Below are 17,134 nucleotides of genomic sequence, written 5' to 3'. Positions count from 1 at the left end.
ACAGTCACTTTGCACACTGTTTTTAATTTTTTTGTATCAACCACTTAAGTATTAGAACCAAAATAAAGCCTAACTATGAATAATGCTTTTCATATTGGTACTAAAACATCTTATTCAATATCCGGTAATCTAGATTTTGCTGGTAATTCTCAATTTTTTTGCAAGCTAACATGAATAGAAGAGAAATAAATTGAGACTTCTTAAAAGATGTTGCTAGGGATCCCAAAAACATGTTCAGCGGGGCTACCTGTGATTTGTCATATTTTGCATCTCTGGTTTACCAGTGCACTCACACGCTTATAGAAAGGATTTGTGATTGGTTACAATGTACAGTTTTTGTTTAGAGCAGTTTGTAACTAAGAAAACTTGGTCTTTGTAGTAGCAGGATTATTAAATGGAATGTATAATCTCCTTTTCATGGTTTGTTTATCACGGCAACCGTGATTATAATTGTGATTAATCTATGATTAATTGTGTTGCCCTAATTAAACACACACATACCCTATTTTGTAATTTGTGTGCAAATCCAAGATGAAAATCAGTACTTGGAACAATCTTTGGTTTGAAAATGAATACATTTAGTAAGGCCTTTTATTTTCTTCACATTTAGACTAGTGCTCATGGAGTCCTGAATGAGGCACATTTACCTGCATTGGGAGGGGGCGTCAGTCACAGCACTACAGCCATGTGTCGCGATTCACTGAGGGTGATCCGGCTCGCAGTATCTTCATTGCTGAGGACTTGAGTGACTGGACTAGGCCAAAGGGATGCTCACGTAACACCTGGCTGTGGCAGATAGAGGGTCATTTCCAGAGGGTGGGACTGGACCCATGTGTCTGCCTTTTACCAACCAGGATCCCAAACTGTTTAATTGTGTGGTGGGTGCAGCAACGCACTGTACCAGTGCCTGCTCCCTGATCTGACTTGACCTGACTGACTCTAGTGCCCTGTAAATGCAATTTCAATCCACAAAAATAGGCATTGTTTTAATTCTTAAAAAATATTTGTAAATTGAACGCAATTTCCAGTAACAAAAATGTATATTATGATTGTGGGGAAAAAACAGTTTGACTTGAAAAGTAAGCTCTCCTTTAAGACATCTAAAGAGAATTTAAAGAAGAATGCAGAATTGGTCTTCTATCTATACTAATAAAAGGCCAAGCCCTCCCTCACTCACTGACTCATCACTAATTCTCCAACTTCCCGTGTAGGTAGAAGGCTGAAATTTGGCAGGCTCATTCCTTACAGCTTACTTACAAAAGTTGGGCAGGTTTCATTTCGAAATTCTACGCGTAATGGTCATAACTGGAAGAACCTATTTTTCTCCATATACTATAATGGACTTTAACTCGATGGCCGTGGGGGGCAGAGCTGCGTGTGACATCATCACACCACTCACGTAATCAAGTGAACTGACTGTGACCACAGTACGTAGAAAAGAAGGAAGAGCTCCCAAAGAGCGCTGAAGAAAAGCCCCAAATACTTCATTTGCGAGATACAAGTTTAATGAGAAGACACGAAGTATAAACGAGACTTTGGATCACTTTGTAACGGAGTTAAAATTGCTGTAGCGAGAAACTTTTAAGTGCCAGGTCTTAGCTAACATTAAATAAAGCCGTGGACATCGCAACATCACACAAGAGAGCAGCTCATGCGAACTGACTGAACGCAGTACGAGTGATCACTTCCATGCATCAAACCTGTTCAAAAAACGCATTACACAATTGACAAGGTAGGAAAAGAATATGCTCCGAGCTGAGCTCCACAGCTAACGCGGTCTTGCGGAAGCAACTTCGTCACGCTGCCACCAAATACTCACAGAAAAATCCACAAGTTAATACACACGCTGTCTCTAGAGTTTCTCCACACTCAATGTATTCCTCGCATCCCCGTTACACCCTCTGATCTCTCATTTCAATTCAGATGCCTCCAATTTCCAGTAAGGCTCTGCTGCGCGATAAGAAGTAATAAGTCTCAGGGACAGACCCTACAAAAGGTTGCCATTGATTTCAGGCAAGACTGCTTTTCTCCTGGACAACTATACGTTGCATTCTCAAGAGTGAGCTCGCACAGCTTCGTCATATTACAACCGGAGTGCTGAACTGATAACGTGATATATAAAGAGAACTATAATAATCGTAATAAACGAACAATACAACAGCGGAAAACCCGTGGATTAAATAAAAAGGCAGCTTCCTCGGCAAAGCAAGGAAAAAGGATGGCTTTATATTTCGTTCGTTTATAAAACAGCGGAGAAGCTGTGTAAAGGCTGCTTCACAAAAAACCAGCGGAGCGCCTTATATGAGCAGGCAGTCAGCTAAAGAAGGGAATCAATAAATATCTATATAATCGTAATAAAAGAACAAAAAATAGCGTACAAGCCGCGGATTAAATAAAGGAAATGGGTACCTGAACAGTAAAGTAAGTCTCGAATAGCTACACAATAACTATAAGAATCGTAATAAACGAACAATAAAACAGTACAGAACTGGGAAGCAAGGAGAAACGACGGCCTTATGTGGCATTCATTTATAAAGCAGCGGAGAAGCTGTGTGAAGGCAGCTACACAAAAAAACAGCAGAGTGCCACACTCTGAATTAATTTCCTCGCATCACCGTTATACCCTCTGATCTCCCATTTCAATTCAAATGGCTCAAATTTCAAGTAAGGCTCTGCTTCGCGATGACAATTAAAAAGTCTCAGGGACAACAACAAAAAAGGTTGCCATTGATTTGAGGCAACATTGCTTTTCTCCTGGACAAAACTATACGTTGCATTCTCAAAAGTAATCTCAGTGCACAGCTTGGTCATATTACAACCGGAGTGCTGAACTGACAACGTGGTATATAAAGAGATCCTGTGTATATATATGTGTGTGTATATATATATATATATATATATATATATATGACAGCAACACTCATAACATTGACAAAACAATTACATTGACAATCATGTTACGTTAATTTTAAAATGTTTCCTTTTCTTTTTCATAACTTCTTTAACACACTACTTCTCTGCTGCGAAGCGCGGGTATTTTGCTAGTATAATATATAAAGCGGTTTGATTCTTTTTAACAATCAGTATTGCTGTTTAGTGACTTTGCACAGCAGAAGCAGGTTTGGAAACTAAACAGGGTGACCATTCAAAGACAGGGATTGACCTATTTAAATGGATGGATAAACCAGTCTCCTTAGTTGTAAAAGTTATGAAAACAAAGTTAATGAAATTTGCTATTTAATCAAGGTGGCTTTTTTATTTTTACCTTTTTGCTTCTTTATATCTAGGTGGTTCAAGGAAGGAGATAACTGAACACTGGGAGTGGCTGGAACAAAACCTGCTGCAAACACTCTCCATCTTTGAAAATGAGAATGACATTACTACCTTTGTCAAAGGAAAAGTTCAGGTACAATATTTAGATTAGTAAGCAAAAGAATTACTTAAGAGTAAAAATGATAGCTTATTCCTGTGTAGAAATACACTGTATTGCTAATTTCTACATTTTAATAGTGCACAGAGTTGTGCAGGATTTTCAGTTGTGTAGTTTCTTCATATTTGATAAGCATTTACATACACTTACACATGGGTAAGTCAAGAAGTATCCACACACATTTTCAATTTGAATACTGTTGGCCGTAGTAGTAGTTGCTCATGTTGGCACATATGTGCAAACCAGTCTAGTTAATTTGTATTTTATTGTTGTTGCTGCCCACTTTTTCTGAGCTGAATGTGCAAAAATAAATCGTTTGACTTTCAGGAATATTTTGGCTGTATCAGTGTCAACCGATGAAGACTGCTGACGGTATTAAATGTTCCTGTGACATGGTTTGGGCAAGCAGTTATGTGACAGCTAGATGAAGTGTGCTAGTAACTCAGGAGACTTTTGAAAAAATTATGCTCAAATAAACTTTGTATTCTTCCTTTTTGACTTAAAACATTATACTAAACTACAATCCCAACTTGGAAAAAGTTGGGACAGTATGGAAGATGCAAGTAAAAACAGGAAGCTGCCATTTGAAAATTCACTTTGACTTGTAATCCTTCAGAAAAGCATACAAAGGCAAGATATTTAATGTTTAGTATTGTCAGGTTCATATTTTCATAAATATACATTCATTTTTGCCATTGAAGGCCTGTAAAACATTTTAAAAATGTTGAGATGGGGCAATTTAGGGCCAATAAGTATAAAAAAAAAAAATCTGATTCAAAACAGATAATGTTCAACAGGTGATTGCAAATGTGGTTTGGAAGAAAAGCTGCATCCTGGAAAGCCCTAGTCCTTTAGGTGCAAAGATGGGCCAAGGATTGTCAATTTTTCTACAAATGTGTGAGAAAAATCTTTCAAAAGTTTAAAAACAATATTTCTCAAAACAAATTGGAAGGGATTTGGGTATTTCTTCTTGAAGAGTACATAATTTAATTAAAAGATGCAAGGAGAAATTTAGGTGTATAAAGGTAAAGGGTGTCTGCCTTATCTGACTGCCCTTGATTTCTGATTCCTCAGATGGCACAACATCAAGAACAGTCATTCATCAGTAAGTGATGTAACCACATTGGCTCAGGGGTAATTAGGCAAATCTTTTTCAGCAACTCAATGCATAATTACATCCACAAATGCTGGTTACAACTGTCACGTGGACATTCATGAATATTTTAGCATGACAGTGTAAAACCACATTTTTCACACATTACTAATGCATGGCTGCATAGGAAGAGGGGTGCGGCTGTTCGACAGACCTGCCTGCAGTCCTGACCTGTCCTCAGTTGAGAATGTGTGGTGCATTTTGAACTGTGAAATGTGATGATAAAGACCCCATAAGGCTGTATATCTTAAGACTTGTTTGCAAGAAGATTAGGAGAAAATTACACCTGAACCACTCGATAATTGGCTGTTTTTAGTACCTAAACATTTACTAAGTTCTATGAGAAGGAATGGCAGTGGTACAACGTAGTACATTCTTTGCTGTCCAAAGTTTTTTGGAATTTGCCAGTATAAAAAAAATCAAACCCAATTTAGTATTTTAGTCGTAACATCAAATAATGGGCTATTATGTTGTTTCAAGGCCAAACATCATTTACTATAATTCTCTAATCACTGCTTTCTGCTTTTATGTACACTTTCCACACTGTCCCAACTTTTTCTGAGTTGGAGTTAAAGGCTTGCCTGATTTCAAAACTTTTTGTTGTTTCTTGTAAGGTGAATTAAATTGGATGAGGTAAGGTTTTACTTGGTTTAAGTAAGTAGACTGCAAATGTTTAAACAATGTATTCAACATTGACAAAAAAGTACAAATATTTGTGCGTTATTAGTTTAAACAGATTGTGTTTGTCTATTAATGTGACCAAGTTGAGAATCAGAGTACATTTTTAGGAGGAATTAATTTGTAAAGTTCCAATGGGTTCACAAACATGTTTTGCATGTTTTGTGTGTGTATATATATATATATATATATATATATATATATATATATATATATATATATATATATATATATATATATATATATATATATATATATATATATATTGTGTAGTTCAGCATAGTGGCAAATCACCATTAATAATATTTAAGCGAATTAACACTGGTTTTATTGGACCATATCTGCAACACCTGTAGGCTAAAATAAAAGAAAAAAATTGTGAATAACTATGGCGAGAATTAATGCTTTTATTTGTTTCTTCATTTGGAGTTCTTTTCAGCACAGGAATGAGAGTATGCATATATTCCAGATTGTGTTAATGACATATTTGTACCCATTTCAGGGCATCATAGCAGAGTATAATAAAAACCATGACATCAAAGATGATGATGATACAGACAAGTTCAAGGAGGCAACTGTTCGATTTCGCAAGCTCTTTGGAATGCCCGAAGAAGAAAAGTTGGTTAATTACTACTCCTGCAGCTACTGGAAGGGTAAAGTGCCCAGACAAGGATGGCTCTACCTCAGCATCAATCACCTATGCTTCTATTCATTTCTTCTGGGCAAAGAGGGTATGTATTTTGGCTTTAGTTTAGAGCAACAGGTTCATTTCAAGAGTTAGAAACAGACATAATTTACTTTGAATTTTGAGAATGTTGGTAAAAAAGTTAATACCTGTAAGTAGAAACCTCTTCTTTTAAAAAATATACGATCTTTGCAAGTATTAAAGAATTGGGGCACAAAAGTTTGAAATACCCAATGAAACTGCCAAGGGATTAAAACATGTCAATGCAGCATATATTTCAAATTCATTGTCTTCTACCTCTAAACTACCAGCATCAGGGCTGATTCCTACTTTGCAATCAGTACTCTCAAGTAGAAGCTTGGCTCACCAAAACCCTGAACTCATTAAGCAGATTTTGAAAATTAATAGGTAGACCAAACCTTTGCTACATCTTTTAGTGCTTCCATTGAGCATTTTCTTAACATTCTCCCATTTTTGCACTGTGGCTGTATGTAACTCAGAATGGTACAAATAGGTTATATAATTGTTCAAGTAATTTACTTCCTTTTAGTAGTAAATATATGAATGGCTAAACCACTCCCCTTCACATGGCAGATTGGTGCAGTAATCAAAGAATTACTTTATTATGTCAAAACTGCTTTGGAAAAGAAGATATAGCACATAATCTTCCCATTTCCATCATGGTTATGCAGTTACTGAAGAGAAATGAGGTGTAGGCTCTCACTTTATTTACAGTGCAAAAATTAACATATAGCTGATTTTACTCTGTACATTTTTCTAAAGCATCACATGAATTGATTTTTTCCATTTAAATCAAGCCTTTAGAACAGTACAAACAGTCTTAGCATCTGTAAGTTTCCAGATTTTTGTCCCAAATAATTAAAGTCAGGTTGAGAAGGGACAAAATCTTACAAGAAAACACACCTGAGAAACTGTTACCGGCCTTGGCATAAGTACATAACAATGCTGCAGAATATTTTTTTTAATATGAATAACACTAGCCTCTATTCAGACAGCATAAGTGTGGGAAAAGCATGCTTAATCCCTATTGACATGCAAATTTAAGTTTTGTGGTATTTCATAAAATAAAGATTTAATGCTTATATAAAATAGAGACCTTATTATGTTTGTAGATTATTTTAATGTTCTTCATAGTGTATTAAAATAATTTCCTTAAACCATGCTTTTTAGCATAAAAATGCTTTTCATGGTACCACTGTAACAAAGGCCAAATAAAACTTGAGCGCTTGACTGAAAAAAAAACCTCTGTAAATTGAATGCAGTAGCACAGTAAAAGTAAAAAAAAATCCAATTGGTATGCAACTTGGAATACAATATTTTATTATACATTTTGAATTTTTCCAGTTGTAGATAGGGATTTATATATACTTTATACTATACTATATATCTATAGATTTAAGGCCATTCATTGTGACAAATATATTTCCCCCTTCCTTATTTTTGTATATTTGTCACAATGAATGGCCTTAAATCTTTAGGCAAGATGTAATCTCTATATATGTAAAATCCAACATCTGTCTGTCTGTCCACTTTTCATGAGAGAATTACTTAACGAATTTAGATCTTTTTTTTTTTCTATAATTTGCTTTAACATTCCGGTTGATTTTGTGACCTCTCTCATTGCGCTATGTATCATAGTTCGCTTGTGATACCGATTTATTTGCGCGAATCTGAGAGAGCCATAGCGAGCTGAGGGGAGCAGGAGCGGGGCCCTCATCACTCACATGCCAGCCTCGGAGCATATCTTACATCTTCTTAGCTAGCGAACGAGAGAACTGTTTACAGTGATCCCTTGCTGTATCACGCTTTGACTTTCGCGGTTTTGCTCTATCGCGGATTTTATATGTAAGCATATGTAAATGTATATTGCGGATTTTCCACTGATTCGCGGATTTCTGCGGACAATGGGTCTTTTAATTTATGCTACACGCTTCCTCAGTTTGTTTGCCCAGTTGATTTCATACAAGGGACGCTATTGGCGGAAGGCTTAGAAGCTACCCAATCAGAGCACGTATTACATATTAACTAAAACTCCTCAATGCTATAAGATATGCCTCCTCCGCGGTGCTCGATTGTTTGCTTGTCTCTGCCTCTATCTCACCTCTCTGACATTCTCTGCGCCTGACGGAGGGGGTGTGAGCAGAGGTGCTGTTTGCACAGATGCTATTTGCCTAGTGGATACGGACGCTCCTCTAAGAAATGCCGCTTTTTCGAGGTGCGTCCAAAAGCACACTTATTGATTTTTTGATTGTTTGCTTTAATCTCAAGCTCTCTTTCTCTCTCTCTGACGTTCTCTGCGCTTGACGGAGGAGATGTGAGCAGAGGGCTTTTGCACAGAAGCTGTTTGCTTAGAAGATAGGGACGCTCCTGTAAAAAATGCTGAAAGGCTACCTTCGCATTGATCCCTTCATTGCCGCTGCTTTATCGCGGTGCTTGCATACTTAATGAAAAATCAATAGGGCTGTTGCGCTTTTGTTTACGTTACTCTCTCTCTGACATTCTCCGCTCCTTACGCGCACTTTGAAGAGGAAGATATGTTTGCATTCTTTTAATTGTGAGAAAGAACTGTCATCTCTGTCTTGTCATGGAGCACAGTTTAAACTTTAGACTAAAGGGTGTTATTTCATGTCTAGAGGGCTCTAATAATGTTAAAAAACGTATTTAGATGGTTGTAAACAGGTTTTCTATGCTCTAACTGCGAAAATATTAGATTTATAAATAAAGAATCCTACTTCGTGGAAATTCATTTATCTGTCTGGAGCGGATTAACCGCGATAAACAAGGGTTTACTGTATAACTGTGCGGAGAATATTTATAAACAGTGTGGGAGAGTTTCTAAGGGCTTAAAATATATAAAAATAATCATACAAACATATGGTTTCTACTTCGCGGATTTTCACCTATCGCGGGGGGTTCTGGAACGCAACCCCCGCGATCGAGGAGGGATTACTGTAATGGATTTAGATCGTTATTTTTTCTAGAATTCTCTCAATACGCTAAGAATCATAGTTCACTTGCAGGAGTGATATATTCGCACTAATCTGAGACAGAGGCTGCGGGCCGAGGGGAGGGGAAAGCGTGATGTTGGGTGTAGGGAGTCGGATAGGGCCTGCCTCACTTTCCTGTTTCACTTCTATGCGGGTGGAGCCATGGTGCACGGCTAATATTACATAAAACACATAACGGCTGTAGAAGAACAGAGAATCACAATTAAGAACATCCCTCAGACAATAGGCAACCCTACTCTGACCTGTTGGAAATATTTTCATTCTTCAGTATAAAACTATGTTAGAATGAAATACTGGGGAAGAATTAGATATTAGCCAATACAAAGAACATAATGGGCTTTTTCCCTATTTGTCAAATATATTATGGTGCTGTTAATTTTTTTTTTCTTTTTTTTCATTCTGTTCTCAGCAAAATTAGTAATCCGATGGGCAGATATCACTCAGCTGGAAAAAAATGCAACTCTGCTTCTTCCTGAAATTATCAAAGTGAGCACTAGATCTTCTGAGCATATATTCTCCGTCTTCCTTAACATCAGTGAGACATTCAAGCTGATGGAGCAACTAGCCAACATTGCAATGAGACAGCTACTTGACAATGAAGGCTTTGAGCAAGACAGGTCTCTGCCTAAACTGAAGAGGAAATCACCCAAGAAGGTTTCTGCACTAAAAAGGTAAGTGGTTATTAAAGATGAAAGTCTGTTGCTTGCAGAGTTGGTGTTCTGCCAGTGATTAACAGTACAATTACCAAAAACAAAAAAAAAATCTTTGAATGAGAAAAGATAATTGTTTCCCATTTTGATATTGGCAGTCACTAGGAACTGATGCAAATTAATTGTAGTATGATTATCACTTCAGATTCTGGATACAACATTACAAAATGTAAGGTGTGACCTTTACACTTTCCATCAGCCAGTTGCTGTGTTTTGTTAGGTGCTAGCTGTATATGCTCATTGCATACCATGTCTTTTCCACATTTGACACAAAATTGTAAATCTAAAGTGCGATTGTACTTATAGACTCACAGTTTGTGAACCACATAAACAAGTTAAATTCTAAAAAGCAAAATTAAACTCATTCTTAGTGTACGCAAATGTTAAAATGGCAAAATATTGAGTTTTGCTTTTTTTTGAACAGGGATCTTGATGCAAGAGCTAAAAGTGAAAGGTACAGAGCCCTTTTTCGACTCCCCAAAGATGAAAAATTGGATGGACACACAGATTGTACACTGTGGACCCCTTTTAATAAAATGCACATTGTGGGCCAGATGTTTGTCTCTACTAATTACATCTGCTTCACAAGTAAAGAAGAAACCTTGTGCAGCCTTATTATTCCACTTAGAGAGGTATGTTGTAATACAGGGGCTTATTTGCATGTTTTTCATTTATATACATCTAATTAAAAAGTCTGGACATTGTGAAAGAAAATTGCAAACTCTTAGAAAATTTTCTGGATTCCTACATGAATGCCTCCAAAAATGTGATCTGAGCACCATCTATCTATATTATGGTATTAGATACTGTATAATGTATGATAGTTATTCTTTCTAATTATGGGTCTGTTGCATTTTGAATAACACATGCAGGTAAGAATTTCAGTGTACACATGAAAATTAATGACTCTGTAAACTCATATAGACCACCTGCTTTAAGTACACGCCACACACAGATTAATGCAGTGATGGATTCTACGAATATTGACATCTGTTATTGTCAGAATTTGGTCTGCAAAATAGTAGCATTAAAAACAGATTAACACAAGATAATTTAAATAATTCCAGAAAGTGACACTTTTTACCTAGATCTGGATTCTGTGGCACACAAACAAATGATCAATAGACTTATTGAAGGAGAAGTGTTTTCCAGTTAACTGCGCTTGAAACTAAAAGCATGGAATAATTCCTTTTTGGCATTTCTTTGAATTATCAGTCACTTAATGATGTATAATTCAAATCCCAAAAAAAAAAAAAAAAGAAATGTGTTCCATATTATGTCTGTTCAAGTGTATTTTCTTTCTGTTAGCTGGCAGTCTGTGTGTTTTGAATTGCACTAACTGCTGGTCACATCCCTTTTTGCTGCATAGGGGTTATAAGAGGACTGTTATGTCCATGCATAAATTTAACAGTGAGAACTGAAATTCTATGTATTGATTTGCTGCTTGTGGAAAGCAGCCACTAATTGAATTTTAAAAACTTGTGTTGAATTCATAGCTTGTTTCTTTTTTTAATTTTCAGTTCAGACTTTTTTATATTATATCTAAATCGATGTAATACACTTTTTTCAGATTGATGAGACGTTTTAGTCACAATAAAAATATAATGTCCACTTCATAAACTGGCTGTAATTATCTTCTCCTGAAGCAATGTTTCTAAAAAGTATAAGAAAATAAAATAATTTATGAATTGCTTAGACTTTGAATCACTGGCCTCCTAAACTAACAGGGATACATGCTTCTAAAACTTGAAGATGATTAAATACTACCATGACATAAAACAAACAAAACCAAATGTTTCAGCACTTTTCTGTAAAATTTGCTCTGGGCATATATTTTATTTGTTTAAATGAAAAACTACAGGAATGTTAAGTTATTGCAGCAAACTACCTGTTGGGGCTGTGTGTGATTTCACAGCTTTTTTTATTATTATTATTTTCGGCTTTTTTGACCTACCATCAGATTTTTAGAAAGGAATTCTACATTTGTGGCAGCTAAGGCTGTGCAGAGCATGTTTATTACACATCAGAGAAAGCAACTGTCAGTGTAACTTGTCCTTGTCTTGTGTTTCCTCACTAGGTGACAATCGTGGAGAAGGCAGACAGTTCAAGTGTGCTGCCAAGTCCACTGTCTATCAGCACTAAAAACAGAATGACCTTTCTCTTTGCTAACCTCAAAGACCGCGATTTTCTGGTCCAGAGGATTTCTGACTTTCTACAGCAGACAACTTCCAAAATGTACTTTGAGAGGGAGATCATAGGCAGCTTCAGCAGTTCTGATGATGAGGTGGGTCTGATTATAAACCATATGCTGTCTGAGAAAAGAATCACAGAGCCCCTACTGGTCCCTTTGCTTCATAATAATTATACTGTCTGAAATATAGATTGAGGGACTATAGTGTTGTTTATAGATAGCTTAAATAATATAGCTTTACTTAAATTTTTAGTTTCAGTCTAATCATGGTTGTTGTGTTTGATATTGCACATTTCTTTCGTCTCATGTAGGAGTGGTCTACATTTTCATACCATAGAGCATTTTCTTTTGAGAAATCTAAATTTGATTGGTTAAACATTTACAAATATCTTGTGATCTGACTGGACCAATATTTTATATTAATGCTAGTGTTGACTAATTATTGTCCTTAGTCCGTAACAAGATGTGTTTTCCCTGTAACATCATGACTGTTTTCTGATTCAGACACACTGCTGTGAAAAATTATTAGCCCCAACCCTCCCCTTTCCTTCATTAAATCAAACAAACCATTTAAAATGAGTATACTGTGTTACCTCAGGTTGTCCTCGGGTAGTGTGGTGCAGTGGCTAAGGCTTTGGACTTCAAACCCTGAGGTTGTGGGTGCATATCCTGCCACTGACACTGTGTGACCCTGAGCAAAGTCACATAACCCTTCTGTGCTCCAATTGCAAAAAGAAAAGAAATGTAACAAATTGTATATCAATTGGAAAAAGAAATGTAACCAGTTGTATCTCACATATTGCTTTGGCCAATTAAATGTAAATGTCATTTGTATTATACAAAATTTGTTTGGAGATCAGAAACAGTTGAGGGTTATGAGTAATCAAATAGAGAAAATCATGAAAGGGACAAATACTTTTTCACAGCACTGCAGATATTACATTGTTAAAGTAATCCTATCTCTGTCTATAAAACTTCTCTTGGCTTGAATGTCACACCTCATCAGTGTGTTGCTGCCACTCCTTCTAGTAACTGTTACCTTTACAACTGTCCTTTATTTATTGGTTTGTTTATTCATTCATTCATTTATGTGTATAAAATACTAGCTGTCTTACAAGCCATCACCTATAAAATTTACTAAGATTGTGGCCGTCAGTTGTAGTGTCGGGGATTAATTGGATGTATCAGAAGTATACTCTCTGCATACCCAACACCCAACCCCCCATGTCACTCTGATTGGAGGAGACTGTTAGTTCACAGGAGCTCCCCAATCTTGACAATATCATTCCATTTTCTAAGCCTGCTTAATCCTAAGCAGGGTCATGGGGGAGTTGAAACCTAACCTAGCATTAATAGGGTACAAGGCAGGAACAATCCCTGGACATGTTGCCAGCCTATTACAGGGTGAAAACACACAAACCACAGGCCAATTTAGCGTTTCCAATCCACCTAACTTGTATACCTTTGGACTGTGGGAGGAAACTGGAGCACCTGGAGGGAACCGATGCAGACACAGGGGGTCACGTGCAAACTCCATGTAGGGAGGTTCTGGGATGTGAACCCCGGAATGAACTCACTGTACAGATAAGCAAAGTGAAAAGAAAAAATATTGTGAACTATTTACAGTGTCCACCTCCTCTATTTTTGTCCTTGGGTGGCAACTTTTAGTGAGCTGTGCAAGCATGTAAATTGACCAAGACATGCTGTTGCTCTTGGCTCGTGTTATACCCAGGCCTTGAAGTGGGTTGGTACACTGTCCTGGCAGCTTCTTGTTTCTGCTCTGTGAACCAAGCATACCGGCACATCATGGCCAAGCCAATAACCTCAACCCCCTGTTACATAATGCAGATGCAGTTGGCCATTTGTCCTTTACGTATATGTCAAATTTTAGAACAACCCACGAATGGCCAAGATGTAAGTGAATGTGCTTACTTGCATACATTATAGCGAATTAGTTTATGTGAATGTAGCAAGACACGATGAACAAGGACAAAGACGATCGACCACAGAAAGTCTAGCATTGCTATTTGCAAACAGCTTGGACTAAGAAAGTAGAGCTTATGCAACGGAGATGGACAGATAAAGAAAAATGAAAAAATGCATACTGTTTGTGGTACAAACAAACTTCATTTGCTCCTGGTGGTGTTTGGGATGTAGGGAGCTATGCTAGTACTGTAAACCATGTTGGTATTGGTAAAGTTAGAGGGCACATTTATGGAGTAAGGTAAGTATAAAACTTTTGGTGCTTTAAGAGTGTTATTAAAAATATACATTATAGTAAATTATGCCTGAGACATGTTGTCAGTAAAAGCAAAATTTAAACTTTAAAGCCGCTTGCTAAGCATGTATTACTTGAGCTTTCTTCTTCTTCTATTGACTTCTCACTTTCCATGCCAAACATGATGCTGTCTCTTTTTTTTTGTCCAGGACACCACTCCTTCTTTACTCATTCACACATGCTATTAGTCAGTGATGCTGTTCATGTGGCCTGTCAATAATGTTTCTTTTGCACCCTTCATTTCCATAATCTCCCCTCACAGCACAGTCAATGAAACTTAGCATAGCTACAGTTTGTACCCCAAAATATTGATCTGTTTTGCAAAAATTGGGTTTGAGACACAGTGATTTGAAAGAGCTGTACAAGTTTTGGCAAATTGGTCCAATGGTGTGGATTTGTATAGCAGCCATGTTGTGACTACTGTGGGGGAACATCTCTGACCAACAAATTTCAGACACAATTACACCAACAGCAGTCCCGGGTTTAAATAGATCATCCACCAGTCACCACAATTCTTTTCCTTTCTTTTTTTATTTCTTTCTCCTCCTCCACTCCTTCCCAGGCAAGTTTTGAGGTGGAGGGATCCTTTTTAAGCTTGGCTCAGGAGTACTTCCAGTGCAACAATTAATACTGCATTTGAGGAGCACTTGTGGGAGAAGCAGAACCTGATGACTTTGTAAAAGTTTCTAAAATTCTATTTTTGCTTTGTTATTCTTGTGTATTGAGTATTGCCTGAGGTTGAGAAAAAATGTAATTAAATGATTTTACAATAAGGCTACAGCATAACAAAATGTAAATTAAGTGGCAAGGTATGAATACTTTCTGAATCCACCGTGTATTTAAAACACAGAATCTCATACATGCAGCTTCCCAGTCTCTTGTTATTTATTGCCCTTTTTCTTTTGAAAGTTAATTTACAATTTGAGCAAGCATTAAGGTAGTCTGAACTTCATTTATTACATTTAGGTTACAGTATACATTTATATTTGTGACAGCAATCCTTACAGGCATCGTCTTAACCCATTTTGATTTGTATTTTATGTTCTCCATGTTCCTTTGGGGTACATTAATTTTATCTACAGGTCGTATGTTTCTGATCATATTATTTAAAGGGCCTTTGATTCTTTCACTATATTAATTACTTTGGCTAGTCAAGCTCCATCCAAAAGTATATCAAATATTAATTTTGTTAATTAAGAAACATTCTGATGCCAGGAAAGACCTTGAATTTAATGCTAACATCAATTATCTAGTGCAGTTCAGACGATGACGTGAAATACAAAGGCATTAATGGGACAATGCAGAGCATAATTCTCAAGGATAAAGAGGACTTTAGCTGTCTAAAAAAAACATCTTTTTTTTCTTTTGTTTTTTGTTTTTGGGTTTTTTTTTTGTAAAAAAACTGATTGAATAAAAACACTAATTCCACCCCCTTTTTTGGGTCAGGTATATTCAAGGCAGAGTAGTTTGCTTTCCAGTAGTCCACAGAGGAGCCTTGGATCTGAAGCTGATGGAGAGCGCCAGTTTAACCTGAATGATAACAGTGTGCCAACTGCCACTCAGGCACTGATGACAATGTATCGAAGAAGGTCTCCTGAGGAATTTAACCCTAAACTGGTAAATTAAACAAAACATGATCAGTGCACATTGTGATAATTCTTACAGCATTACAGAATGTCCTTAATTTGATCTCTCTTGTTTATTCATTCAATCATTCCATGTAAGGAAAATACTGGTTGAGCAAGGCTATTTTGTCCTGTTGGCACCCTTCCTATAGTATAACTGTTCCTATAAAACTGTTTCTATATGGTTTTGAGAACTGATGACATTATAAGCCAGTGCTATACTTGCAGTGAAGATAAGCAATATAATATAACCGTTAAGGTTTTGTTCAGTTAAGTCTTGGTGAAGTTCAAAGTTCTTTGATCTTACAATTGAAGCATTCAGTCCTGACCACTTCATAGTATGATCTTACTTGTCCAATTCTTTAAAAAGCTTGACTAATGAAATTATGAAGGCTATGCTGAATAGGTCCTTGTGAGAAATTTAGTAAAGATTAGAGCCCCCTCATGCCTCACATTAAAAAGGGAAAGATTTTGCTTTGTCAAATAAGTAGACTGATGGTTTTGTTTTGGTGCAGTATTTATTTGCCTCGAGAACACATTAAAGTTGTAGTCATTTGACCTAATTCACTTGCACCACAAAATTCTTTGTTTAAAAAAAAAAAAGTGGGTGGAGATGAATAATGTTTCATTATGAGCAACGCTACTTTCAGAACAGAAATACAGTAACTGTCATTCTTTGTTTTCTAAAAGCAGGAAATAACCGCCCCAATCTGTCTGTCTCTCTCTCTCTCTCTTTCTCTCTCTCACTGTTATTTAAGGCTAAAGAGTTTTTAAAAGAACAAGCATGGAAGAATCATTTTGCAGAGTATGGCCAGGGTGTGTGCATGTACCGCACAGAAAAGACCAAAGAACTTGTGCTGAAAGGTATTCCAGAGAACATGAGGGGAGAATTGTGGCTACTGTTTTCAGGTGAGGATGAAGCAAGGTTCAGTACACTACCTACTTTAGTCCAAATAGAAGTTGGTGATAATATTGCCTTATTTATATCACTTGGCATTTTGACATGTACATGACATGTAAACCTTCATTTGGCAGATCTGTTTCTTCACATTTTGGTGAAAATAAATACTTCCAGTAATTAAACAAAATTTGCATGTAACCTTTGGGTTTGTTTATCTTGAGGCATCGAGTTTTATTCCAATTTGTTGGCTTGTTCCCATGTGTTTCTACAGAATTAGTCTCACTGAAGCCAGGCATATAATATACACATCTGAAGACTGCCATGATTAAATTAGGCTTAAAACTAGGTGGGAACAATTAGAAGGCTCACTGAGTGTCACATACATTTCTAAACCAATCCAATGCCTCTTGGCGGCACTCAATGTAGGGGTGATGATTTTGAACTACAAAGAGCA

The 17,134-nt window shown here is 36.7% G+C and overlaps 1 protein-coding gene across 2 annotated transcripts in view; it reads left to right on the top strand.

Annotated features, from left to right (window-relative positions):
• tbc1d9 (TBC1 domain family, member 9 (with GRAM domain)) overlaps positions 1–17,134 on the top strand; it is a 104,361-nt gene that overhangs the window by 66,073 nt on the left and 21,154 nt on the right. The window contains exons 3-9 of one of the 2 annotated variants that reach the window (XM_039750178.1): positions 3,288–3,406; positions 5,764–5,992; positions 9,385–9,646; positions 10,110–10,317; positions 11,763–11,969; positions 15,601–15,771; positions 16,538–16,688. In XM_039750178.1, the coding sequence (XP_039606112.1) occupies positions 3,288–3,406; positions 5,764–5,992; positions 9,385–9,646; positions 10,110–10,317; positions 11,763–11,969; positions 15,601–15,771; positions 16,538–16,688 (1,347 nt within the window). The remainder of the gene's footprint in view (positions 1–3,287; positions 3,407–5,763; positions 5,993–9,384; positions 9,647–10,109; positions 10,318–11,762; positions 11,970–15,600; positions 15,772–16,537; positions 16,689–17,134) is intronic. The other variant, XM_039750179.1, reaches the window with a different exon arrangement.

This window comes from Polypterus senegalus, chromosome 4, assembly GCF_016835505.1.
Source record: "Polypterus senegalus isolate Bchr_013 chromosome 4, ASM1683550v1, whole genome shotgun sequence".
NCBI lineage: Eukaryota > Metazoa > Chordata > Cladistia > Polypteriformes > Polypteridae > Polypterus > Polypterus senegalus.
The sequence above is the reverse complement of the archived record's forward strand: the minus strand, read 5'-3'. Positions and strand labels throughout refer to the sequence as shown.